At 43.7% G+C, this 27,842-nt stretch overlaps 1 protein-coding gene across 4 annotated transcripts in view; it reads left to right on the forward strand.

Moving 5' to 3' along the window:
* Positions 1-27,842, forward strand: part of LOC103177290 (dihydropyrimidinase-related protein 3) — an 81,244-nt gene that overhangs the window by 15,918 nt on the left and 37,484 nt on the right. For 2 of the 4 annotated variants that reach the window (XM_007891390.2, XM_007891391.2), the window contains exons 2-3: positions 18,274-18,362; positions 20,661-20,845. In XM_007891390.2, the coding sequence (XP_007889581.2) occupies positions 18,274-18,362; positions 20,661-20,845 (274 nt within the window). Of the gene's footprint in view, positions 1-6,226; positions 6,469-6,807; positions 6,945-18,273; positions 18,363-20,660; positions 20,846-27,842 lie in introns of those variants that run through there. The other 2 variants (XM_007891388.2, XM_042339843.1) reach the window with 2 other exon arrangements.

Below are 27,842 nucleotides of genomic sequence, written 5' to 3' on the forward strand. Positions count from 1 at the left end.
TGTACATTTCCAGGAATGGGGACAAGGCCTCTTGGAATTTCTATATTTTAAGTTTTAATAAGCATTTTATTTATGACTGGGATGTTGTTGCTGTAGCTAACCATAAACGTTCACTAAGTTCATTTTTTGTTAACAAAAATGCAAATACAAAGCTCCCCCAATGGTCTAACTGTGGCTAATCGCATCCCCTCTGTTAGACCATATAGTGCAGGAAGATGTATGTTCAAATCCTGTGCTTGTTTCACTCAGCTGTTGGGGTTAAAGTGAGCATCTCATAAGGATAGGATTCCTGTTGTCTGGATTCCTATTGATGATTGCGAGAGACACGCCTCTTCCTACTGGAAGTTGGACATTAGATGTTGGGTGAAGGAGAAGCTTGAACCACAGAGCCAACGTTCACTGCCAAAACTCGCTCATGAATACTGGTCTGCTGGATGAGGTACAACAACAACAACAACAACGTGCACTTATAAAGTACCCTCCATGCAGGGTAGCCTCTCAGACTGCTTAACAGTGACTCCGAGCCGGGGGGATGGGGAAGGTGGCCGTAAGCGCAAAGAGGAAAGTTTTCAACCGGAACTTGAAAGAGGGGAGAGAGGGGACAAGGTGGAGGGATTGAGGGAGAGTGTTCCAGAGTTTTGGAGCAGGAGGCCGGTGGTAGTGGAGCAGAAGCACCGGGTGTTGGATTGGGGAGTGAGGAGGTCAGAGAGGTAGGGAGGTGCCAGGGAGTGAATGGATTTGAATACGAGAGTGAGGATCTTGAAGTCGATCCGTTCGGTATTATGCTATAAAGAGCATCCAAACCAGACTGAGAGTTTCACATATGTGGGAAGCAACCTGCTTAACTAATTTTGGAGAGTATTAGGCACAGGTTGGCATGAGTCAGGACTTGGGAACCCCAGAGCGTGTGTTAAGGTATTACTGGAATTCAACCAGATACAACTACATAGCTTGCCATTGTGAGCATTGCCTGGCACGCTTCCTGCTATTTTTCCAGTTTGGACCACCCTACACCCTAAACCTGTTTGGGCTTGATTTGCAGGATTAACAGTAGGCAAGTGGGAAGAATCTCTGCTCTCAGTGAGCAGATGGAAGGCTGAAACCTCATGAGATCATGACAATTGCATCCTTGATTTTTTTTTGGTGGGCTTATAATAATAATAAAAATAATAATAATAATAATCCTTGCATTTGATATAGTGCCTTATCACATATTTGAGATGTCTCAAAGTGCTTCACAGAATATACTGTAAAGTGAATTGACTGTATATATTTTTTGTGGGTGAAACGCGGCAGCCGAATATGCACAGCAGTGTCCCACAAACAGCTTATGATACATTGTGGAAATTGTAATAACTCTTGTATTTGGTCTCTCAGTCTCTTTTGAATGTAAAATTGGAAGAGGAATGGCAATCACCAGCCCAGAAACAATGGGCTTCTTTTGTGCTGTCTAATAGCACCTGGTGTAATCACTTGGTCTCAGCCTCTGGTATAAAGTCATCACCATAGAAACAGAGTAATGCATCTTAAATATGACAACTATAATATGGAACAAATACAGTAATACAATAAAATCAGACGACAGAATGATATCACTAGGTTGGATTCTCAAAACCTCAATGTTTATTGCACCAATCAATAATCAATTGAACACTGTGTGACCTTGAATTATTTGTGAACCAAAAATTCGTTATTAACTTTGGGAGACCTGCAGTGCAGTGAATTCTTGCATCCAACAGGATTGCACATTGAAGCAGAGATTGAAAAGGAGAGCAAGGCTGGAATTTTGCTAATGTTTCTAAACCGCGAGAATGAAGAAATGATTGAATAACAGCCTTTCACTGCCTCCCAACTATCCATTTTATACGGTACATAATTTAGTTTTTAGTTCAAAAATAGAAATGTATACCTCATTGTAATCACCCTCTGGCCCGCCTGTTCTGCCTGTTTCAGTAATATGTAGTTTATGTTTCTCTGAGAGCTATGTAACACAAAATAGTTGGTTTGTGCATTCAAAGTGGTAAATTCTGTGAAGTTTCCCTGATAGTTACTTGGGTTAGGCTGTCAAATATCGGGTGGTATTTTAACATGACTTGTGTTCCCAAGACCTCCAGAGCTTGGAGCTTTAATTCACCTTGGGTTATTTGTAATGAATGTAGACTCGAAGGATTAAAGAGTTTTGTTCACCAAAAAAATTGTCTGAATCTGCTCTGGGGATAGGGTTAGAGTTATGCCATCTGGGATGGTGAATGTCTCAGCCACTTTGCAGTGGTTGGTGGATTCTATCCTGGAGGGGGCAGCAGACCATGAGGCTATGACCAAAGATGACATCCCAGTCTTTAGTCAGAATTGGGAGGGACAACTGGTGCATGTGGCAGATGTACTGGGCTGACTGCTGGCTGAAGAACAGATAGTTAAGCCTGGAAATCACCATGTAGACATGGCAGAGGTACAGTACAGTGGCTAGGTCACAGGGTAGGAGGTGGCAAACAGCGACAGGTCACAGCAAAAGTGGAGGCGATTGCAAGATGACCTCAGCCTTAGACCAAGGCACAGGTAGGTGGGTTGCTTGGAACGGTTCATTATTAGAAATTATATTCCCAACTATAGCCAGATGGCTGCTCCATTCACTGACCTCAACAGCCACAAGCTTACGGTCCGGGTTAAATAGACTGAAGACTGTGAGGAGGCCTTCAAACACTTCAAGCAGCTGTGGTGCGCACAATCAATATTAGCCAGTCCCGATTACATGGGGTGATTTATAGTTCAGAATGACACGTCTAACAAAGAGCTTGGAGCAGTGCTGAGTCAGGTAAATGATGCAGAAAATGTTAGAGCTATTCAATTTTCACGCCTGAAGTGTACTGTCGAAAGTTCCTCAGGCTCAAGAAATCCCCGAGTATCTCGTTTATTAGTAATGGGATTGAGTTTTGCAATCTAACAATAATAACAATCGTTGCATTTGATACAGTGCCTCATCATGTCATCGAGACAACTCAAGTACTTTACAGGATATACTGTAAAGTGAAAGTGAATACTGTAAAGTTTATATTTTGTGGGCGAAATGTGGCAGCCAATTGCACACAGCAGTGTCCCACAAACAGGCGTGGATTGAGTGACCAAATTATTAAAATTTTTTTAAGGATTATTAGCCCCAGAAAGCAATCTGCCAATCGACTAACAACCAGGGTACTACTTCCTGCTAGGTGAACAGAGATGTGTGGAGTAAGGAAACTTGCCTAAGGTTTTGCCCTCCTGGGAATTGAACCCGGGTCCTCTCGCTGATGAGTCCCACAGAAGAGGCAAGTGCTCTAACCAATACCTACAGGACTTCTCTATTGATGAGGTGGCTAGAAGGGTCCGGGGTACAGGATTTGGAGGATATAGTGACCTACAAGAGCAGTCCTGTGTAGAATTTGCCAGAAAACATGAGAGTCTGGAACGTAAAGCTCAGTCACTGAAAGAGACGTATGAGCTAACTAACTACTATGCAGAGTCCAGATTTCAGGAGCAGCAGCGGTTAACAGGGAAATCACCAATGCCTCACCAAGAAGCTGGAGTACGACTTGAGGGAGGTGTCCCACAATGGGACCTTATCTAATCTCTTTTCTAATGGCCCAGTTGTCAACCCGACAGCTTTTGGGGGTTCCACAGAATGAATCCCACAGAGGAGCGTGTTTCAACTGTGGCAAAGAAATGGCAAGACACACTTCAGTTATGAGCCCTCCAAACCCAAGCTAGACCGAGGACTATACTTAAAACATTCTCCTACTTTTGAACAGTTTGTATTGGAGTGATCCATTGCTGGGGACCCTCTGGACTGAGTGCACCAGTAATGCCTGGTTGTTTACATTTGGAAAAAAAGTTAAACTAATTTGCAATTGATGAGCAGATCAATGGAAATGGAATAATGTTGCTTGAAAGATAATGGTAACTGAACAATCATGCTTTTAAAGCTGCACTATCCCTTTGCTAATGGCCCAGTTGTCAACCCAGGTCAATTTGATGTACTTAAGTCAATCAGATTTTCCCCTCAGTAAGTACTGTACTTACAGCAATATAGTACCATGTAATTGTTTAAAGACTGAAAGATTTTTTTTTGTGGGGAGGGGGAGAGAGAACCATTCTGTCCTGAGATGATAGCTGCTGCTGGGGTGTAGTGTATGAACGGACAGACTGGTATCTAGCAAAATGGTCATTCTCCACGTATGCGACTGCCTCACTCTGTTGGAAACTCTGCCAACATTCTCTGTCTGGGTTTGTGTGTGTTGACTGGTGAGGTAGTAAAGGGCACCTGGTGAATGTGAAACTATACCCAAGTCTCTGTATCCAGAGAGGAAAAGATTGGAGGGTAAAGATGGAAAAATATAATCCTTATGGAAAACTTAATGGGGAATGCCCACAGACATGGGAAAATCTGAAATCAAATCAGAAAATGCTGATAATGTACAGCAGCTCAATCTGAGAATTGAAAAGCACAGTTGGAAGCCATTCAGCCCATTGTCTCTGTGCTTTGCTTCCTCCCACACTGGACCTCTGTCATCTGATTTCCTCGCTCTTTCTCTATAGCCTTTAATATGATTTTTTCCTCAAGTATTCATCTAATTCCCATTTAAGTGTTATTATGGACACCGCTTCAACCGTGTCACCCTGTAAAGTGTTACAGGGTGAGAATGTATAAAATAAATGCCTTGTTTTTCACCATCTAAAGTACAGCAGTTTGCATTTGTATAGTGCCCATCTTGCAGGTAATATCTCAATAATGTCAATACTTAAAATTTATTGTTTACTTATCACAAAGAAACAACTTGTATTTTTATGCCAGCTTAAACATGTCAGAACATCTCAGAGTGCTGAACAATCATTTTATCATTTATGCAAAAGCAAGGTCCCCACACAGGTCCCACAATCATGGGACAAACAACCAATTTATCTAGTTCAACTGTTGGCCAGAATGCTAGTGGCAACTCCCCTCTCTTTTCAAATAATGCCATAGGATCATTAATGACCACCTGAATAAGCAGATGAGACATCAGTTTTATGGCTTTTCCAAACGATGGCACCTCTGACACTGCAGCACTCCCCCAGATATTGCAATGAGGGCACGTCTCGATATGACCCAGTAGTAGACTGGAGCATTGGGTCCCAAACTGGGTCTGCAGGCCCCTTGGGGGCCAAGAGATGGTTTTGGGAAGTGGTGGGGGGCACGATGGCGCACAGAGCTGGGAGACACACTGGGGATTTGGGGGGGCAGGAAGTGCAAAGGCGACAGAAGATTATAATAAGCACTTGATATAGCGCCTTATCATGCCATTGAGACGTCTCAAAGTGCTTCACAGATACACTGTAAAGTGAATTTGTCGGCAAAATATACAGTCAATTCACTTTACAGTATATTTTGTTGGATGACAGAAGCCGGTGCAGCCTGAGGAGCAGATGAGAAAAGTGTGTTCCCAAGGATCGTGTCTCAGTGCCATCCGTGACGAGACGCTATAAACCAGCGAGGCTGGTGGGTCCAGATCTGATTCGTAAATGATGTGAAGGACTCCAACAAGTCCAAACGAAGAAAGTAGCCAAGTCAGGCTCTTGTAGGGCCACGGTTTGAGTGCAAAATATTTCAGAGCAGCCTTTTGTGGTGCTGATTAACAGTGATCCAGCACCTCGGGACGTCCTCCTGACGTGAAAGGCGCTTATACAAATGTGAGGATTATTATTATTATGATCAGTGGCATAGGATTGCTAATGTGACGCCAACCTGGGCAGCTTTGTGGAGCCTTGCGCTTCGGGGACCGGGCTGAAACCTGCCCCGAATACAGCACGCACCATTGAAGATACAACAGTAACCCACCAAAATTTGACACGGTTGCCTCCTGGCACGTCAGGAGGATGTATTGTTTGTGGGACATTGTTGTGCGCAATTGGCTGCCGCGTTTGCCCACAAATATACAGTCAATTCACTTTACAGTGTGTTCTGCGAAGCGCTTTGGGACGTCCTCCCGACGTGAAAAGCGCTACATCAAATGCAAGGATTATTATTATTATTATTATTTATTGTTCAGTCTGGGGGGGGGTTTGGCTCCTTATCCGGTGGCTGGGGCTGAGCCTGAAGCTGCTGTGGCGCCGCCTGGCGGCGGAGTGGCGGCAGGACAGGGCAGGGCTGCGGGGCGCTGCTCACAGCGATCAATAGCAGTTGGAGGCGGCGCAGCGCCACAGCCTATAGTCGGGTCCCAGCGCAGCTCCGGCACAGCGCCGCTATTGTATGGCAACGGGAGCGAATCACACCCTTCCCTTTCCACACCGCGCGGAGAAGGAGCTGCAGAGAGCACAGGGGAGGGGGAGAGGGAGAGGGACGGGGACCGACCGGAGTGCTTCACCGTCATAATAATTGCGCTAATAATTACACGGCGATACTCGCATAAAGCGGTCATGTCTGGATATCAGGGAAAGAAGAACATTCCTCGTATAACGGTAGGTCTCTCTCTCTGATCCTTTCACAGCGAGTAAACGTGCAGTGAGGGAGGGGTGGGGCTGAGGGGGGGGGTGTGAGGGTGAGGAGGGGTCTCACCCCCTGAGGGGGTGTGAGGGTGAGGAGGGGTGTGTGGGGGTGAGGAGGGGTGTGTGGGGGTGGGGGGGTGTGTGGGGGTGAGGAGGGGTGTGGGGGGTGGGGGGGTGAGGGAGGGGTGGGGGGGTGTGAGGGTGAGGAAGGGGGGTGTGAGGGGGTGAGGAAGGGGGGTGTGGGGGTGAGGGAGGGGGGTGGGGGGGTGAGGAAGGGGGGTGTGGGGGTGAGGGAGGGGTGTGGGGGTGAGGGAGGGGTGTATGAGGGTGTGTGGGGGTGTGAGGGGGGGTTCCTCTTGGCTTTTTGGGGGTCAGACCGATTGCAGATGGTTTGTGTGACTGTAGAGAGGGAGAAGTCTGGAGCCGCTTCAGTGTCTGTGGATCTCCGGGTAATGAGTGTCTGATGACTTTTGCTGCACAACAGCATCGTTTTGGCGGAGAGTGAAAGCCATTCTCCCTTCACTGTCAAACCGGGGGCGGGGGGGGGGCTGCACGGGGGGGGGGGGTGTGGGGGGGGGGGGGGGGGGGGGGGTGGGGGGGGGGGGGGGGGGGGGTGGTGTGTGGGTGGGGGGGGGTGGGGGGGTGTGTGGTGGGTGGGGGGGGGGGGGGTGGGGGTGGGGGGGGGGGGGTGTGGGGGGGGGGGGTGGGGGTGTGGGGGGGGGGGCTGGGCTGGGGGGGGGCTGGGCTGCTGGGCTGGGGGGGGCGTGCTGGGCTGGGGGGGGGGTGCTGGGGTGTGGGGGGGCTGGGCTGCCTGGGCTGTGGGGGGGCTGGGCTGCCTGGGGGGGGGGGGGGCTGGGCTGCCTGGGCTGGGGGGTGGGGGCTAGAGGTGGGGGGCTGGGGGGGGGGGGCTGGGCTGCCTGGGCTATGGGGGGCTGGGCTGCCTGGGCTATGGGGGGCTGGGCTGCCTGGGCTGGGGGTGGGGGCTGGGCTGCCTGGGCGGGGGGGGGTGCTGGGGGCTGAGGGTGGGGCGCGGCTGGGGGCTGCGGCTGGGCTGGGGGCTGCGGCGGGGCTGGGGGTGTGTGGACTGGGGGCTGCGGCTGGGGGGGGGCTGGGGGGGGCTGCGTCTGGGCTGGGGGGTGGCTGGGGAGGCTCTCACACAGGAGAGACAAAAGGTACAAAGGAGATGACAGCAGGTTTAGGGTGTGAGTGTGATTTGGATCACAAAATTCACTAGTATATTAACAGCAGCCTGTATTTCGATTTTTTTTTGGGGAGGGGCGGATAGGGGGGAAAATATACCACAATAATTACTTTTTTAAAAAAAATTAACAAATGTAATTGGTATTGTTTAACTTTGCCAGGATTTCATTGTGTGGTGGTGCACATTGTGATTCATTTTAATGTCTTCAAGGTAAACATTTTGTGTTCTTTGGGGTTGGGGGGCGGGAGGGGGTGTGAGGGAGGGAAGATAGAGCTCATGCACCCTGACAATGAAGGTACCAGTACCATCCCAAAAAAGCCTACAGCTCAATATATTGGATCTTATTATTTAATTCCATTTACTTACCTCAAGAACAAACCCCCCTCCCAATTTTCCCCTGACCATTCAAATTCCACTGCACTTTTGCTTGCATTTTGCCCACAAAATATACAGTCAATTCACTTTACAGTATATTCTGTGAAGTGCTTTAAGACGTCTCGAAGACATGATAAGGAGCTATATCAAATGCCAGGATTATTACTCTATTGTGTCATCTTGAGGATTGTCTAGAGCTACTTTCTGTACCTTACTGCTGCGCTAGCTGACATTCAGATTATAAGTGGAGCAACATAGCATGACAATGAGACTGCTGCCCAATGAGTTTATTGTTCCAATATTGCCAGATGTGAGTTATTTGTCTGCTGCACCGAACATGATAAGTTCATATCCCAGGGCTGCATCTACTTGCTTCAGTTGTGTGAGTTTTCCCTCTCCCCACCCCAATACACTTTCAATCCTCTCCTGAAGGGACTGAGTCTCAATGGTCAGCATTCAATGAGCACCTCGCCCAGGGTGGGCATTCAATCCATCACGTGTGAGCCAGCATTGTGAGTGGCAGTGGGATATTTGACAAGTGAGAAATTCCACCTAGCCAATCCTATCTTCAGTCAACACATTTCTACCTTTCAGTAGGGATCACTGGATTGCTATTGGGAACAAGAATTTTGACTCTAGTTCATAAGCACTGAAACAAATGGAGTGCCCCGATCCTTAGTTCATTTATCACAGACTGGGGTTTGAACATGTTGTGTGGCTGGTTTGTGTGGTTCACTTTCACTTTAGGCTTTTCTTTTTTCCAACTGAGCCGTTTGGGGGAACTTCACTTGTGCAACTTTATTTAACCCGGACAAAGTGTTGGGCGGAAGCAAGTTTTCAAGGTACTTCTGGAGAGAAACAAAAGGAGGAGAAAGGAGCTCTGTGTTCTTTCCCCACTCTCTGTATTAGCCACTGCCTTACTAAAAGCAAACAGTTGTTACAATCCACCCAGTGGGCACAAATGTTGAGATTGTAAGGTGTCTGATATGTGGAGAAGGTCAAAGGAGAATTTCAAGGGTTTGTGTGATGTGGCTTCAAATGGACTGGACCTTATTTACTTATGAAAGCTTAGGTGTGTATTGGTTATGGGGAGAGAAGGATCAGAGAAAGAAAGAAAGAAAGAAAGAAAGAAAGAAAGAAAGGGTATCCCCTGCCTCAGCCTGTTTCATTATCTTTACAGTTGATAAGTCACAGGGAACGATGTCAGTATATGTGGGAGTGGGTGTAGTGAGTTAAACTGGGTATAGGTCGTCACATCAAGTCATGTTCTGCAGCTAATCTGAACACACCCAAAAATTTCCCAGTAAATCACTTGTAAACTCTGTTCCTCTTTGTCAGGGAAATCATGAACATGAGAGGAACTTGACTTTGAATAATTAACTTTGTACAGTTGCTGTTCTGATCAAACTGGGGATGTGGGTAGAATTTACCTTTGTCACTGGGTGTCAATTATCTCTTTGTGAGTAGAATGGATCAGGTGGTGACTCAAGAATATTTCATCTAATTTGCTTTTTCCAATCATTGAGCAAGAAGTTAATGGCTCAATGCACAATTTACAGTCTCTCCTCACTGTGAGAGGGCTGAGACAATTAGTTCAGACCTGTAATTATAGAAAGTGCAACAACATTATAAAAGCAGATTTAAAATCAGAAACATTAACTGATCAGCAGGAAAGCTAAAGAACTAAGTTGAAGCTTTCTTTAGAAAATAATGAGAATTGAGGGCATCTGGTTTCATTTAAGAGATATTTTATGTTGGGTTAATTTTAGTGCAGTATATCATCATACAGGTAAGTTCTGAGGTGCTCCAAATGTTTTTTTACAATATAAGGTTTCTGCCACTAGGGGGCACTGGTGAGTTTGGTCCCTCTAGTGGCAGACGGTTGTTTTGCAGCATTCCTGTTAACTTCACTGGTCCTTCATTTTCCCTGATGATTATCCACAAAGACTACACCTGACTACACACCCCAACAACAAAACACGTCCAGGAGAGAGAAACGGTTTTGTGCTGATAGAAGTGTTGCATCTGTGGCTTGAAATCGTTCTGTTATTCGGAGTCCTGTAGCATAGTGGTTGGAGCACTTTTCTCGCAAGCGAGAGTACCTGGGTTCGATTCCCGGGCGGGATGAAACCTTAGGCAAGTTTCCTTACTCACTGTTTATCTAGCAATAAGTAGGAACCCGATTGTCAGTCGACTGGCACATCACTTTCCGGAGGTAATAATCCGCAACCCAAAAAAAAATTGGTCGCTCAATCCACAACGGTTTGTGGGACCCTGCTGTGCGCAATTGGCAATTCACTTTTCAATTTATTCTGTGAAGTGCTTTGAGACGTCTTAAAGACGTGATAAAGCGCAATATCTAATGCAATGATTATTGATTTGTTTCATTTGCGATGGAAATTTGATATGTAGATAGTTCTGTGGTTGGTTTGTTTCAAATTGTATTGTATTTCTTCACTCAAACCAAAGCCTGTTTTCCCCATTTAAACCCTTCTCCTCCCCCACCCTCTCCCCCACTGCCTTGCACCATTTCTCTGGTCTGAAGACGATGCCAATAGAAGTCTCAAGCATTTGCTAATGTTACTCTAGCCAGTCCGTGAGGAATGATGACAGCCAACATGACCTCACAGCAAGGACATTCCATCATTCACATTTCTCCGTTGTCCATCTGTCAAGCCCACCCTCCATAACTCCACGTCTCCCATAACTCCAATCCCTTTTGCCTCAAACACACATCCCAAATAAACAGAAACTCCACTTAGATAAGCTCAGACAGTTAGTGTTGCTCAGGTGTTGGACCATTTCGAAGGCATTGCAACGAAGATCCATGTACATTTCAACAAGGGGTCACTGGAGAGCAATCAGGAGCATTAACCACAAATGACTGCAACCACCCATAACTCAAGTGGTGCTGAGGATCATCTCAGTTCTGATCATCTCTGATTCAGCAGCATCTGCAGATATGCTTTGGACTTTTGCTGGCCTATAATGCTGCAGGCTGGATTTCACTGTGAGTGTTTCCAATGAGCCATTACAATATGAGTTTCGTAAAGAGAAATGTTGGTGTCCGTAGAGTAAGCAATGATATTTTACCAGCTCCAATATAAATTGCGTGAAAATAAGGAGCCCTGAGTACATGTATTTAAGTGAAGCAAGTATACTAGCGCCTCACAGTTAAACAATCTGCCAGTACTCAATGTCAAGGCTCGCGCGTGAAAAATGGCCATTTGGTCAAGGTATTGGAGATCCCATTGAAAAAGTAGTGAGACAAAAGGTGACCGTACTATATATTAAGTGAATAGGTAGGTGGGATCAGCATGTATTTGATCTAATTTGCTTCTATGTGCCTGTTAATCTTAAAATAAGAGGCCAGGCAGAAGTGAAATCAGAAAACATTTTATTTCTTCACACAAGTTTGTAAAAGTGTGAATGCCTTGTCCCAGAAGGCTGAAGAGGCAGAATTAATTTGGATATTTGAAGGGAGATGGGTAGATGGACACTTTGGAAGTAAGGTTTTAAGGTGTAAGGAGAAAAGGTGAGAAAATGGGAATAAAAAGATCTGCAATGATCTAAAAAAAACCTGTCAGAACAGACTTGGTGGGCTGAATGGCCTCTTCCATTCCTGTGTTCTGATTTGCTTGTACTCGAAACACTGACCAATGTTCTTTACTAAAATACTGATTTCTTTAGGCCAATTACAATTGGTAATAATTTTAGTCCACGGCATTTCAGCAGTACGATTAAAAGGATGCTTGCGATCAACTAATTGGGGCTTTCAAGTTAGTTAAATAAAGTACCCTGACTCACTAGCCAATACACCCATTGATGCTTTGCTGCTGCCTCAACACCTAATTTCATCATCAAAGCCATTGTGAAGTTTGTAAAGCTAATCAATGTCACTATCATATAAGCCATTATAAGCCACTCCCACCCCTAAGAGACATAATAATAAATAACCCATAGCTAAAATGGTTCAAAGTGAATCCAGAAAACATTTATTCAAATAGAGGCCTGTGAGTGTAGCAAGCTCTACCCAGGAGAGCATTGATGCAGAATCAATTGAGTTGTTCAAAGAGAAGGTATCTATTGTTAGGTACTTGGGAAGTAAGAGATGTGGGGAAAGATTTAAAAAGCTGCCGTGATCTAATAAAAATGGCTCATAGAGACTGATGATCTGTTCCTGATCTTGCGTTCCCTCTTCAGCCTGACAGTGTCTACTCAGAAATAGTTGCAACATTTTCCTTTTCTTAAAATTATTGTGTTTTAGTTGAATCCATCTAGGATTCCTATAGGAAAGCAGATGGGCGTGGCTGGGACTTGAGGAAGGGAAGTGGGTGGAAACAAAGACTCCAGAGGAGTTGGTGATTCAATGTCGTTGAATGCATGTTAATGCGGTTTAGAAGCAGGAGGCCGGTGGCCTTTGTTGTAGGGACCCTCCAGCCTAGTCTGTGTGAGAAACACTCGAGAGCATTTGATCAGAGATACGGGCACACTCGTAACGTGGGTTTACGCTGAAGGCTCCTGCATCCGAAAGCAATTGATGGAAAAGTACGGGCATCACCTCCATGTCTTAAAATAGCGTATGGCATTCATTCTGAACATGACGAGGCACATCCTGTTCAAGGCTGATTTCCAGCAATGGCCATCTTGGGAGTTCAGCGTCTGTGGTTGAGGGCAGTGGGGGAGGGGAAGAGACCTCTGGGAGCAGCCTTTTCACATGCACAGCTGCACCACTGCATTCAAGGGCTCCTAATTAACCCAATTAAAATCCAAGGAATCAACGACCCAGTGCACAAAAAACCCTCAATCAGACTCCAGGCCCAAGTATTAAAATCTGATGGGGAGGGCTGAATGATTTATACACTCTCAGTTAGATGTGGGAAAAAAAAGCTTTAGTAATTTTACCTTTTTTAAAAAAACCTTTCACATACATTTGATACTGCTTAGACTAGTTTTTGAGTTATAGGTAATAGGTAGCTGTTTTTTATTAAGGCAAGGCTGAGGTTATGTGCATTGCTGTGCCTAACAATTACTTAAATGTTGCAAAGCTACTGTGAAGCTTTAATGTGCCCAGTCTTGAACCACAATGGGTTTATATTGAACCCTACATTTCCTTTTATGTTTCATTTTGACAGCAGACTTATAGCCTTCCCGCACAGTATCCTCTCTAGGAAGAGCCTCTGATAAGTTGGAATTCCTTTGACTACTGTAATGGTTCAGACTGTGAGGAAAGTGAATGGGTCAAACCAGCGCCAGGCTCGGAAAAAATCTTTTTTTAGTCAGTCTGTGAAAAGGATTCCATTAACAAGCCTCTCGGATATAATGTGACCTCTCATATACGGCCCTTTTTTTTAATGGCTTTTCTCGCTAACAGAAAATCATAAAATGCTTCCTTTATAGTATAACTGGTTCAGAGGAAAAAGGAGCTCCTGTATTCTGAACACAGAATGACTTTTGTATTTGCATCTTGTTTTTAAAATTCCTTTCACAATATGTCGCGTTACACTTTTCTGCAAAAATCAAGGTTTGGGTGTAGTCAGAGAGCCAATTGCCTGCATTTTAAACTCCTAATGGGAAACAGCAAGTGCTGGGCGCATTTCTACACCACTTCCCATATCTTGAGAGGTTGCTTTTATTACAAGGGCACCGCTGTCAAATTGCAACCATTAGTAGCCAGGAGTGCTTTTTGTGCCTGCCTCTTTTTCTCGTTGGGTGGGTGTGTTGGGAAGAGAGCAAAAAAAAATGTCGTAACGTTTTTTTCCCTTAACTATCACCAAATGTTAATGCGCACACACATCACCTCCCCAGACTTCACTTCCTGTTCCAATTACTCTTGCTGTTAGCCAGAATAGGAAGTTTGGCAGTGCAAACACTGCGACCATTGTAAGTGGGCTGCCTCCCTTTATTGATCAGGCCGGCATGCTTCTCAGCTACTGCATTGCCTCAGTGTTCTCCATTTTACCCTATTTCAGACCCTATCAACTATTCGAAAGTGAAATCTGTACGATTTGGAATCTGTTGTGATTCCACTGCCTGACGCCTCACTCGGCTTCCCACTTTACCATCTTATTTAACAATTTAGCTTCCTGCCAAGATTGTATATTTTTTTAAAAACGTGTTTTGGGGTGCCTCTGATGATAGAAATTCCTCTTGTTCAAGTTGCTGGCACCAGTAACCAAAGATATTTCCCTCCTTTCCCCCACACCACCTCCAAAACTAAGTGTTGCTAAGATGCAAATTTTATTTGAACCGCTTAAGAGTTGAGATGCCAGAGTGGTGTACATTTTCCGCCCATTCCGCCCAAGCCCTTGCCAGTGCTGCTCTGTGTGGCTCTTGCTTCCAAGGACAATAACGCACTGTGTCATCCACGCCGACTTTGAAGATGGTGCCATGTGACTCCAGTCTCATTTGCCCTTTTGCTCTGGGTGACAGTGACGGTTAAGTTAGTGTCAGTAATGTTTGCAAGTGAATGGATTCTGAGATGGAGATCCAGAGTTAGGGGCAGACTGTCCATTGCTATGAAAATATCTCTTACAGAAACCCAACTACTGTCTTCCTATTCTCTACATTTTTTGAAAACAAAACGGTGGGAGGAAACTTGGGAATTGTGATGTGTTAAATCAACATATTGTTGAAAATGAGGCCAGTCAATTAATTAATCAACTGGTCTGCAGATGTGACATTCCCCAACTCTGTGACAATGAATGAGCCTGAAGCTAGTTCTGCCCATTGTACCGTGGGCCCACAGAGTGCAGGCTATCAGGCTTAACACAGCCAAAGGATTAGAGAATAGCTAACACTGGTATCATGATAACTGGTAAAAAGAAGGTGGTCCACTGGGAAGTGGAGGCTGCTTTGTGTCCAATCACCATGATTAAAGTCCAGAGAATCGGGGGTAGGGTGAAGGAATCCCAAGGGAGAGGGTGGGGAGACCAGTCAATAAATTAAGACATCAGCTATTGCATTTTTAATACAATATGTTCCATCACAGTCAGTTTTCACCCCCTGCATTTTAGAATGTGGGCTTTACAATTTCAAATAAAAAATGTTTTTAATAAAAACAATCTGCATCTCTAGCTGTTTATTAAAAATCCACATTTGTGCAGCTGATGTTTGATTAAGGATTCTTAATCCTGTGGTGATCCTGGAGGTGAAGCTGCCTTTTATTGTGTAGAGAGGAGCGGGTCTGCTCATCTGTCACTACATTCATTAGCCTGAGAGTCTCCTTAGGGTTTGGGCATCCATCGAATGAGAAGTAACTTGTTTTTTTACACACACTTCAGTCCAGACCTTTGTAGCCTGAAGCTTAGACAGGGAACTAATCCTCTTATGAAAACACACTACCCACAGGAGCTATTGAAATAACTATTGTTAATTCCCATTCATTCCCCCCACCCAAACATGGACAAAAATAAAAGGCAATATCTTTTGCATTGAGCTCAATCGTCCAAAGTTTTGTACAACGTTGCAGGCACGCATGCTTGTGTGATGCGTGTGCATATACTGTAGTTGCGTTGTGTATGTGCATGAGTGTGTGTGTGCACACATGTGTGCATAAATGTATGAATATATAAATACGATTCTAGGGTAACGCATTAATTTTCTCCTTGAATTGAATGTTTACAAACACAACTGTTCCCATTCATTATTTAAAAATTGTTAAGGATTTGACTATGCAGCAAGCACTTGTTGTCTTGTAATAATCGCTGCTTTTCACTAAAAGTTGAATAATATGTTTTCAAAAAGAATTGTAAAATTCATTATTTTACTGACAAATCTGGTGTGCCTGTTTCCCCTGTGTACCTCTCCCCTCTGCCCCTTACCCTGGTGCTCAGAAGACCTGAGGCTGAGGGTAAGGGTCCCATCACTGTGATGCAAAATGAATTTTCTTCAAAGAACAGAACAATCTGCAGCTGATTCTTTTTCAAGTTGAACAGGTCACCGTGGCTCAAAAAAAACAAAAGCACCACTGATAAAAAGCGTTGTTGCTACAAAGGGGGGGATAAAGTGAAAAGTTTAATTTATAGTCTTGAGAGTGGGCATTTCATTCAGGTGTATCACACATGGATTGTACCATTGGGGCCATTGAGGTACTGTATATAACACATTAAGTGATGTAAATGGAGCGAACTCAGAATAGTACTTTGAATTAAACCTGAAAGTAGGGCAGGGGAAGAGAGGTGAGGATTAAATTGATATTAGGAAGAACTACTTTACTGGGAATGACAAATGTTCCACTAATCTTAAGATGTAGTGGAGGCTGAAACATTAGGTAGTTCAGAAAGAAGTGGGATGCTGTACGGGTAAGATCAGGCATGCAGGGATGTGCACTGTCAGGGGCTTGACTGGCCTACATTCTCATACTTGACATGTATCTATGGCCCCGGTGATTTTCACTGCAAACCAACTGCTATCATGTCTGAGTAACAACTGTCAATGGAGGGGAAATTGCAATATTCCAAAACAATTTGTTTCATATTTATTGAACAGTTTAATAATAGTGATAATCCTTGCATTTGACATAGCGCCTTATCATGTCTTCGAGATATCTGGCTATAAGCTACAATGCAAACCTGACCTTAACTATCAGGAGTGAGCACTCCCTACTTACCTCAGTCTTTAGCATAATGGTTTGTTCAGAAGCCTCTTCAAAATTGTTCAATCACGACTTTAGACTCCAGCTTAGTGTTCGAATATTATTCAACTCTGGAGATGGCGTTTGAAAGCCTCTTCACAAGACACCAGGTATCAGCTTGGCTCAGTTGATAGCACTGTTGTTTCTAAGACAGAAGATTGCTTGTTCAAACACAAGCTAAATTGACACTCCAAGAAGTGCTGCATTATTGAAGATCCTGCATCCTTCAGATGAGATGTTAAAGATCCAATGTCACGATTGGAAAAAGGGGAGTTTCTCCCGATGTCCTGGCCACCATTCCCCCATAAAAAAACAATCATTCACTTCATGACTATTTGTGGGACATTGTTGTGCCCAAATTGGCTGTCGAGTTTACCTACAAAATACACATTCACTACGCATTACAATATATTCTTACGTAAATGTGCTTTATAAAAGTTAATAATTATTTATTTTTGCCCAGTCAATATACTGTTAATTAAGAAACAGAATGTGTTTAAAAATACCAGTTTTTCACCTTATATTACTGAATTGCTGGGGAAACCTGTGTCTTTTCCTTGTTTACACGCTCCCTCTCGGCGATGTCATCCAAGACATTGGGTCAACTTCCACATGTATGCGGATGGCACCCAAATCTACTTCTCCAGCTGCGACCCAGTCTGCTAATGTCCTGTCAGCTTGTTTGACAGACACCAAGACCTGGATGAGCGCAAATTTCCTGCAGCTGGATATCAGCAAGATGGAAGCCATAAGCTTTGGCTCCCGTCAACGTCTTCTCTGCTGTGGGTCTGAACTCCTCAACTACCGGGAGCTCGTCCACGCCTTCGCCACTCCCTGGGTTGACTATTCCAATGCTCTCCTCACTGGTCTCCCCAACTCCACCATACACAAAATTTAATTAATCCAAAACTCCGCTGCCTGGATGCTCACCCACACAAAACTCCGTACCCCTAACACATCAGTCCTTGCCAGGCTCCACTGGCTACTAATTACCGAATGGATCGATTTCAAGATCCTCTCACTCGTTTTCAAATCCCTTCATTAATTCGCACCTCCCTACCTATCCGATCTGCTTAACCCCCCCACTCCACTTCCCCCTGCCTCTGCTCAGCTGGCTCCAGCCTCCTGTTTGTCCGTCATTCCCCCCGTTCCACCATTGGTGGCTGTGCCTTCAGCAACTATGCCCTGAAACTCTGGAACTCTCGCCCTCAATCCCACCACCTTGCCCCCTCCCTCCCTCCCCACCTTCAAGTCCTGCCTAAAGATCTACCTTTTTGATTGTGCTTAAGGTCACCTCTCTCTGCCCCTGGCTGAACGCCAGACTCCGCCACTGTCAAACGCTCCAGGAATCTACCCCGAGTGGAGGGCATTATATAAATGTAAATTGTTGTTGTCAGGTGTGCCAATGGTGCCGTGCATCAAGTACACACTTTTGCTGGTGGCTGAGACATGATACCAGTGATCAAAGTTAGAGAACCCCAGATTCCGCTCCCAATATCAGAGGCAGCTACAAGGACATTGGTGTGATTGATTCTTGTGTAAAAGGCCTTTGGGTTTCTTTTTGCAGAGTGACCGGCTGCTGATCAAAGGGGGCCGTATTGTCAACGATGACCAGTCCTTCTACGCTGATCTTTACATGGAGGATGGGCTCATCAAGTAGGTGCTTTACTCAGGCACATAATGTAACACCTGTTATTTTAACAAAAGTTGTGCATTAAAGTAGTGGGAATTTGCTTATTGGACAAGAGAACATAATTTGCCAAATATCATTCTAACATTGGGGATATATCCATATACTTATCAGTGGATTTCTCTCATTGTCTGGCCAACAGTGCTCCAGATAAATTAGTCTCAGTTCCTTGTTGTTACCAGCACCCAGACCTGGACTCACAGTCACCCTTAGTTCCTGTACTGCTGCCTGGAGGCAGCTTTTTCGTAAAGTCCTCTTGCTGTGGATTCTGGCTAGAAGTCCCATTCGTGGTTCTTCTGTGATCTTGAATAACATTTTATGGTCATTCTTATTTAGCTCAATTCATTCTACATGCTTGTTGACTGTATAACAAACTAGGAGCTGTAAGATTTTAAGCTCCAAATATTGAGTATTTCAATATTGGAAAAAGATTACTATAGTGAGATAGAGATGGTGTTGGGTAACATGGGGACCTTGCAGTACAGTATTCTAGGAATCAAACCTGAAGATTATCAAACCTTATATTATCCATTCGGTCTCAGATTAGAGAAAAACATTTAGATTTTTGTTGCTGATGGCTGTCCCTTGCTGGAGGTGCGTATGCTGGTGAGCATCAATTTATCTGGAACATTGTTAGCCAGGCACCAGGAGAAACTTCCTTTTCCTTTCAATGGAATGAGTACCATTAAAGATTCCATGACATTGTTTGAACAGGCAGATAGGACCAAGGTTTGAACAGACAGACAGGACTCAGCTGAAAGATAGCACAAACAAAAATGCAGTGCTTCTTCAATACTGCATAGAAGTGTTAGGATAGATTATAAGCTCCAGTAGTGAAATGCACTTTGACTGTTCCAAACAACTTGCTTCATTCTCAGGTGAGTGCCCTCTACTTTTCCAGGCAATTACTTTCAATTTGCACATCAGATTACCAAATGAGGCCAGGTCTGAGTTATAGTAGGAACTGGATTGAGAATCCTAAAACATATTACATGTTGTAACCAATATAGAAAAAGGAGATCTTCACCTTGTCAGTCAGTCTCATGTGAACACAACATAAAATCCTTTCACTGCACAATACTCCAGTTCACTGCAGGGAAACAGAGTGAAATCTGAGGTGGATGGGGGAGTTTAGGAGCTTGTAATACATAACTTTCATAAGGATTTTGGCTTCTGTCGAGTTGCAGTGTTCAGGAATGAGTCTGAAACATTCTATGAAGCAAGGGCTATGTTTCCATGTTTTTCCGAACAGCATGATCTCATGATCTGGTGACCAAGCCATGAATGACTGCCCTCAGCCAGGGTTAACCATGTGCCTTCCCATGCATTTTCACTGTATAGTTGAAGTGGTGCTGACAGTAGCGTGGTGCGTAGTGAAACATGTTACAGTGGAGATTATCCACAAACTGGAGTTCTCCATTCACGTCCAAAGAAGAAAGATTTTAAAAAAAACTCAATCTACTGATGTGTAGCACCACACAGCAGTGGATCTGAGTTCCACTTAATCCCCCACCCCCCAACATGCTTCAGAGGATTTTACTGCAAAGTGTAGTGATTCTGTACTTGTAGACGAACATGGCAATCAATTTGCACATAGCGAAATCCCACAAACAGCAATGAAGTGAATGACCAATTTTATTTGGGAGATTGTTGGCCAGGACACAGGGAGAAACTCACTTCTCTTCTCGATTAGTGCCTTGGGATCTTTAATGTCTACCTCAACAGCAGCCTCTGTTTAATGTCTCACCCGAAAGATGGCACGTCTTGACAATCCAGTACACCCCCAGCATTGCATTGGACTGTCATTGTGGACTTTGAGTTTAAAGTCCTGACATGGTGATTGATTGATTGGTGTGGAGCTCGCTGTATTAAGTGNTTTTTAACTGTTGACACTCTTAGAAAAGCCTTCCTCGTGGAGTCCTGTAGCTCAGTGGTTAGAGCACTCGCTTTGCAAGTGAGAGACCTGAGTTCAATTCCAGACAGAGGGCGAAACCTTGGGCAAGTTTCCTTACTCCACACGCCTAATAATAATCCCTCCAAAAAACCCAAAACAATAATTAAATTGGTCATTTTTCAATCTACGACTGTTTGTGGGACATTGCTGTGCGCAATTGGCTGCCGCTTTCGCCCACAAATATACAGTCAATTCACTTTACAGTGTGTTCTGTGAAGCGCTTTGGGACGTCCTCCCGACGTGAAAAGCGCTATATCAAATGCAAGGATTATTATTATTATTATATTACTTACTTTGTTTCCTATGTCAGGCAAATGGGCGACAACCTGATTGTACCTGGAGGAGTGAAGACCATCGAGGCTCATGGCAAGATGGTTATACCAGGGGGAATCGATGTGCACACGCACTTTCAGATGCCCTACAAGGGGACGACCACCATAGATGATTTCTCTCTGGGAACCAAGGCTGCCCTGGCAGGTGGAACCACTCTGATAAGTGAGTAAAGTTTAGTTAAAAAGTAAATTTGTTTCAGCTGCTTGAAGTACATTTTTACACTAAACACATTGCGCTGCACACATTTTTACACAGGTAAATGGAACTTTTAACACAAAAGCTCCGATATTAATATTGTAATAATTGGGGTCAGCCAGGTAGGTGTCTGATACATGCGGAAATTCATCAACGTGTTTAAATGTATCCTAACCAAACTGAGAATTCCATGCATCCCACCTACATATGGAAATTCCAGAGATCGATTGTTGGAATGGAAGGCCCATTAATATAATTATTTTATAACATTCCCTGTGTTTATTTCCACGATATAAAACTGCAACACCTCACATCTGCATTGAAATTTCTTTTTAGAGATTTTCTTTATAACCAACAGATACAGGGACACAATGGAAATGAATGTATCTGTTGGTTTGTGTCCAATAGTGCTTTCTGCTCTATGAGCTGTGGCTTCAACATACAATATCTGCTTCAATTTCTGCCCCTTCCCAGAGCCTTCGGATTTCCTTTCCAGTCCCTCTTTGTAATCCGGAGAAGGTTTATAAAACATGATGCCAACATATCTCCTGACAATATTGATTCCTCTTTGGCAGGATTGCTTCAGTGACATTCAATCAGTCAGTGCTACCTGTCAGTGCTGCTGCATTGGTTTCACTCTCACGTGAAATAGATCTAGGGGTTTTAGTTGACTTATTGTTGACTATGTCAAAACAGTGTGAGTCAGCAATAATCGAGGCAAACAGGATGCTGGGCTATTTTGCTCAGTCTGTATAGTGTTCTGATCAAACCACACCTTGAGTATTGTATGCAATATTCAAGGAGATAACTCAGAGGCGACCTCATAAAGTTGAATAACATTTTAAACAGGATTGAAAAAGTAAACCCAGATCAATACTTTATGATGCATAAAGACAGTGGAACAAGAACACATAGGTTTAGAATCGTAAAGGGCAATTTCAGGACAGATACCGGTAAGTTTTTCTTTATGCTGAGGTTAATTAAGCACTGCCCCGCGAAGGGTGCTATATAAATGCAAGTTGTAATCAATGACCTAAATAGGTTGCCTTGAAAGGTGGTTGAGGCCAGGAAACTGGGCTCATTTAAAAAGTCATGCAGTAATGGAGGGACTGTAAAACAGTGGCTGTTTTGGAAAGGATGAGATTGGATGGATAGATTAGCCTTTTTCATCCAAACCAATCTTGTGATCATGTGATGTCACCTAAGCTTAGAATGATCATGTTTAATTAATAAATAAACAGAAATTATAGCCTCATCAAAATAGGCTTTCTCTATTTTACTGATATGGCTATGGTCAATAGTCCTTGAGCTTTCTGCTTTTGTGCCTCAGCTCAAATATACCTTTGTACACTCTTGCTCCTCCCTATAGCCTCACTATATCTAAGCTGCTTACCTGTGACTTGAATAGCATTTCTGCAGGATAGCCTCTGCATGTCATGCAGAGTTGCAGGACCTCAGTTTGCACCTGAGATCTCATTGGAGCTGATAATAATAAAAATAATTATCCTTGCATTTAATATAGCGCCTTATCACATCTTCGAGACGTCTCCCAAGTGTTTCACAGAGTATAATGTAAAATGAATTGACTATATTTTGTAGGCTTGCAAGTGAAATTACAACACATTGCCATAAATCTTTCCAGGATCTCACCAATTTGAAACTCCTTCGCACAATTTGATTTATTTTGTTGGCCACAAAAAGGTAATTTTTTAATTTAATTTAATCCTTGCATTTGATATAGCGCTTTTCACATCGGAAGGACGTCCCAAAGCGCTTCACAGAACACACTGTAAAGTGAATTGACTGTAAATTTGTGGGCGAACGCAGCAGCCAATTGCGCACAGCAATGTCCCACAAACAGTCGTAGATTGAAAATGACCAATTTTATTATTGTTTTTGGTTTTGGAGGGATTATTATTAGGCTCTGTGTGGAGTAAGGAAACTTGCCCAAGGTTTCGCCCTCTGCCTGGAATTGAACTCAGGTCTCTCACTTGCAAAGCGAGTGCTCTAACCACTGAGCTACAGGACTCCACTTATACTTTTGTGCAGTGTGGATTTAGAGTTCAAGAAAGAGTTATAGAGAGTAAAGGAGTGAAGGAACATGCTAGAGAATGTCTCTCAAAGTGTGGCACTGTAGTGACAGTATACCTCCCAATGGAAGAATATTTTAGTAGGAACATCCAGTTAGGATTCGTATTACATTTTGCTTAGCTGCATTGGATCCAGTACTGATTGTTGTGGATAATTGTCACTCTATTGTAAGCTAACTTAGCTTTGCAACTAATGGCGATTATGGACTAGATGGGGTGTATCCGTATCGCGTTCAGAAGATCTTTTTTGAAGTAACTTTTTGTTATGGTTAGCCAGGTGTTTGACACATGCGGAAACCATTGCCATGCTTAAAGGTATCCAAATCAGGCTGAGAGTTCCAAAATGCATCCGACCTAAGCATGGACATTTTCCTTGTCTCCAGATGAAATTTACACTCTTTCCCTAGAGGGACCCACCTTGTTTACCTAATTCCCGAGAGTTTTTAGGCACAAATTGTTGAGAGACAAAGCTCGAAAACCCCAGAGTGTGCGTTAGAATACTGCTGGAGTTTAATCAGCTAAAACTGCATAGTTTTCTTTAGTTGCAAGCTTCACGCTGCTTTTCCAACTAGGACCATCCTATTGCTTTGGCTTGTAGGGTTAACAGCAGCCGAGTAGGAAGCATCCTGTTCCCGGTACCTCTCTAAGGATTGCTGTAAGGAAACCCTGCTCCCCGCCACCACCTCATCTCTATAAGGAGGATCGGAGTCACTTTCTAGAAGTTCAAAATGCATCTCTAACCATATTGCCCTCTAGAAACTCGAGAGGCTCAGTCAAGAATCTGTTCTGTGTTTACTGAAAGAAAGATTGAAGGGAAATGTCATGTGTTAATCATGAAGTGAATCGGTCATGGTAGAGCACAAAACCTTGTTTGTCCACATCCAGAATATAAAGAGCTAAAGGTCATGAAGAAAGCTAAATGTGACTTGAGGCCCAGTTTCAAAGCACTTTCTCACTGAGCACTTTGAATGTAGAAACGGTTTAGCCATTGCTGAATGAAAGGAAGCCAGGCCTAACCGAACAGCCAGTGTAAGTAAAGAAACCTAGCCTTCAATAGGGGAGGGGGAGTCAAATGTGCCATTTGGTGTCTCTTGGGATAGTTTGACATTGAAAATTGATTCTGTGAGGTGCAAATTAGAATGGCCTTTTTATGCATATCAGAAATCTTTTCATAACATTGTTTAGGGAACAAAAAAATAAGTTGATTTATATAGATCCATCACGCAGGGTAGTCTCACAGAACGATTCACACTGGTGGAGCACAACACCGAGCCAGGGTGGTGGTGGGGAGTGGGGAGGTGATCTCAGGCACATAAATATTCATTTATAATATAAATAGGATATTTATATTAAATGTATATGTTAGGGTATATTCATTATGACAGTTTTGGTGTGCAGACAAGTGCTGTTCAGTCCCTTCAAGTGTATGTACTGTTTACTGTACCAAGAGACTGATATTGTAACTTCCAATATTTCAAGTGACTTCACCATCTGTTTCCGAGCAAAGTTGTCAGAATTTAAAATACTGGAAATAAATAATGTTCATTTCCAACAAAATCAGCAGTAAACCCTAAGTGGGGATCAAGGTTAACCATTTGATTAGAAGTGCTTTTAAGCACATGCTAGCCAAGTCTACATGCCAGTCTGAATGGTAGCCATTAACAATGAAATAATGCCTGGTTTTAATTCCTCGTTGCACACAGTCTGCTTTCACTATAGGCTTCAGAGCACGAGATAACTTGAGAATAGTATTACTTCACAATAACGTTACCTGAAATAACTCGCTCCTCTCTATTTTGGGCAATACATTACGGATACACATTGGAACAGTTTAAAGAGGAGGAAGGAAGAGGGGGGAGGGTGTGGAGGGGGGGAAATGAATGCAGGCATCAGGAGAGTTAAACTCTGGCTGCACATTAGCTGCTATTCTAAAAGAGGCTCGCTGTTCACAACCTTAGCGAGCAGTCAGGGCACGGTAAGAACTATCAAGGCCTGTTTTCAAGTCCCTGTCATTACTGCTTGGCTGAAGCCCCTGCAGCATTTCTGAGGAGTTTACCCATGTGGTTATAAAGGACTAATTCCACTCTAGAGAAATCACCGGCACCTTGAGCTCTGGCTTGTGTTAGACATGTTGCACATCAACACGAGCTACTCATAGCAATGACTCAAAACTCTTGCCAAGGGGATATAAAAAACCCCTTTCAAGGCAGCGGGGAAGTCGGAAAATTGGGAGAATTCCCAATATACACTGAACGTTCCAAATATGGATTTCAATGCTTCCCCATGGTGACAGCAAATGGCACCGTAAAACCAAGGCATAAATCTTTAACGTTTCCACAAAGGGTGTCAGGTTTAAAGCACACAGCTTTGTTTGTTGACCTCCCAAATCACATCACATGCACAGAGCATACTGCAGAAATATTATTTTTTGCTGTTTTAAGTCTTTGAACAGATTCGCATACGCACACTTGGGATTTTAAAAATGTGTAGGCTTGGGATGTGTGGCGTGTGGAGTTTTATATTCTCCTTTCTCCTCCCCAACACCACCCACCCGGGCTTCCACATTTAGCTCCCATTTCCCTAAACCCATTTTACTTAAATGTAAAGGTTCCTTGTGGGGAGAGTGAGTTCTATATACATATATATATAATACATATATAAATAATTAGGAAGGAAATCTACATTAACGGCTCATTCTGTGTACACTTCACTTCATCTCTGGATTCTGTGTCAACTTGACTAATGTTTCTTTGTGCAAAATTAATCCAGGCCTAAAGCTTGTTTTAAACCATATAGGCAACTTTTCATAATCTCTTTAGAGATTAGAACCACGATTCCGTCGTAAAAAGACAGAATGACAGTCAAATGCAATTTAAATAATTGAAAGAAAATTTCACCTAATAGTAATTGGGAAATGTATAGGAAGGCTTTATTTCCCCCCCTCCTTGAGGCTCTGATTAACATTGAGATTATATTCCCATGAATTCTGTTGTAAAAGTTTGTTTGATATAGCATCTCTCTTTGACATGGACCTTTCATGTCAGAAGGATATCTAAAAAGCACTTCACAATACATACTGTAAAATGTAGTGACCTTGTATTCTGTATACACATACACACACAAAATCATATGAACACATCAGAAACCTCTTTCCTGTCCATATCGCAGAGGCCCTCAGGGCAAATTTTGCACCCCTGACCCCATCCCAGCTGGGATCAACTAATTCACCACATATTGAGCATTGAACCTGGGATGTTTGCTGGTCTGTACAGCCTGGTTCTACACTGGGGAATAAATTAACCATCTGAGCACTGGATGAAACTCTTTAGTGAGTATGTGGATTTCTAGTAATTGGAACATTTCCCATAGGGGTTGTGCTGCTTTCACTTTTTGTTTTGTTCTGTGTGTAATTGCATGTTGACTCTCGTCTCAGATGCTCTTTCAAAGGTGATTGGTTTGTGCAGTGGGTTAGAACCCTGCCCTTTCACCTCGCTAAGAATCTTTGAATCCAACCAGACAAAAGACAAGAAAGTGGCTGCCATCTCTGATGACTATTGAAGGACTATCACCCCATTGAAAAGCATCTGACAAAGAGGTTTCCTCATAAGCACATGAAGTGACTGTGAATTGCATTGAATCAAATCATCTGTGAGATATAACAAAAAAGACAGGCTTTTCCACCTCTTCTCCGCCTAGCATAAAAAAATGCGACAATTTATTTTTGTAAGGGTGATAACCAGCACAAATATATATGTTGGGTTTGAACAAAATTTGCCAATGGCAGCTTTAATTGAAAGCTCAATTTATAATTCCCCCCTATTATAAACCATTTTGTGAATGAAATGCAAACAGTCCAATAAATATGTTAGTAAATTACAAAGTCCAGTCATTCAGTGGAGACAAAGAATGTCATAAGGAGTCGGGAGCTTGGGGCTATTTTCAGAGATGCTTTCTAATCAGATGTGGCCAGTGAAAGGGTGAAGTGTTCTAAGTGAAATGAGTGTATGTGCTTAAGGCATTTGCAATCCTGTTCTTGTTGCATAGGATTCCTCAGCACCGGCTGCACATGCAACAGACTGCTGTGAAACAGAAAATCAACACATTAACGAATGTGTCATGTGGCCTGCAATGGACTGGTAATCGTGTTGCAAGGTTAATTAGATCATAAGAAAGCAGGAAATAAGGAAAGGGTGTGTGTCTCATCCTGTCCTTAGGTCAATATTCATATCCTGTTTGCAGTGCAGCACTTAAGGCTTGCACATTCAGGTTGGACCTGTATCATACAATACAAAATTGCATTTGTAAAGCGCCTTTCACGTCAGGAGGATGTCCCGAGGTGATGGACAGCCAGGGATTAGGACCCAGGTGGGGGGGGTGTGTTGGGACCAGGATTAGGGAGGGTGAAGGGCAAAGAGGATAGGAGGGTGGCCGAAGGCACAAGAGCAGGGTCTTGAGGCATGCCTTGAAGGAGGCAAGGGAGAGAGTGAGGCGAAGGGAATGTGGGATGGAGTTTCAGAGGGTGGGGGTAGAGTGGCTAAAGACCCGACTGCTGATGGTGGGGCGGACCAGGCAGGGGACATGGAGCAGACTGGCCCCTGCTGAGCAGTGGGAGTGGACAGGTTGATAAGGGGTTAGCAGATCGGAGAGATAGGAGGGGGCAAGGCCATGGAGGACCTTGAAGGTGAGGATGAGAATTTTGACCTCAATCCTCTGAGGGATGGGGAGCCAGTGGAGCCAATATATACACTCATTACACATCAGTAGTGATCAGTCATGTTTGTGAGTGAAGGAGGAAGACTCACCTGAAACCCTTTTCATTTTGTGACAATTGCATAATCTGTGGGAAACCTTGGAGAGGAAAGGCCGGTGGATCA

Source organism: Callorhinchus milii, unplaced genomic scaffold (assembly GCF_018977255.1).
Source record: "Callorhinchus milii isolate IMCB2004 unplaced genomic scaffold, IMCB_Cmil_1.0 Scaffold13, whole genome shotgun sequence".
Classification (NCBI taxonomy): domain Eukaryota; kingdom Metazoa; phylum Chordata; class Chondrichthyes; order Chimaeriformes; family Callorhinchidae; genus Callorhinchus; species Callorhinchus milii.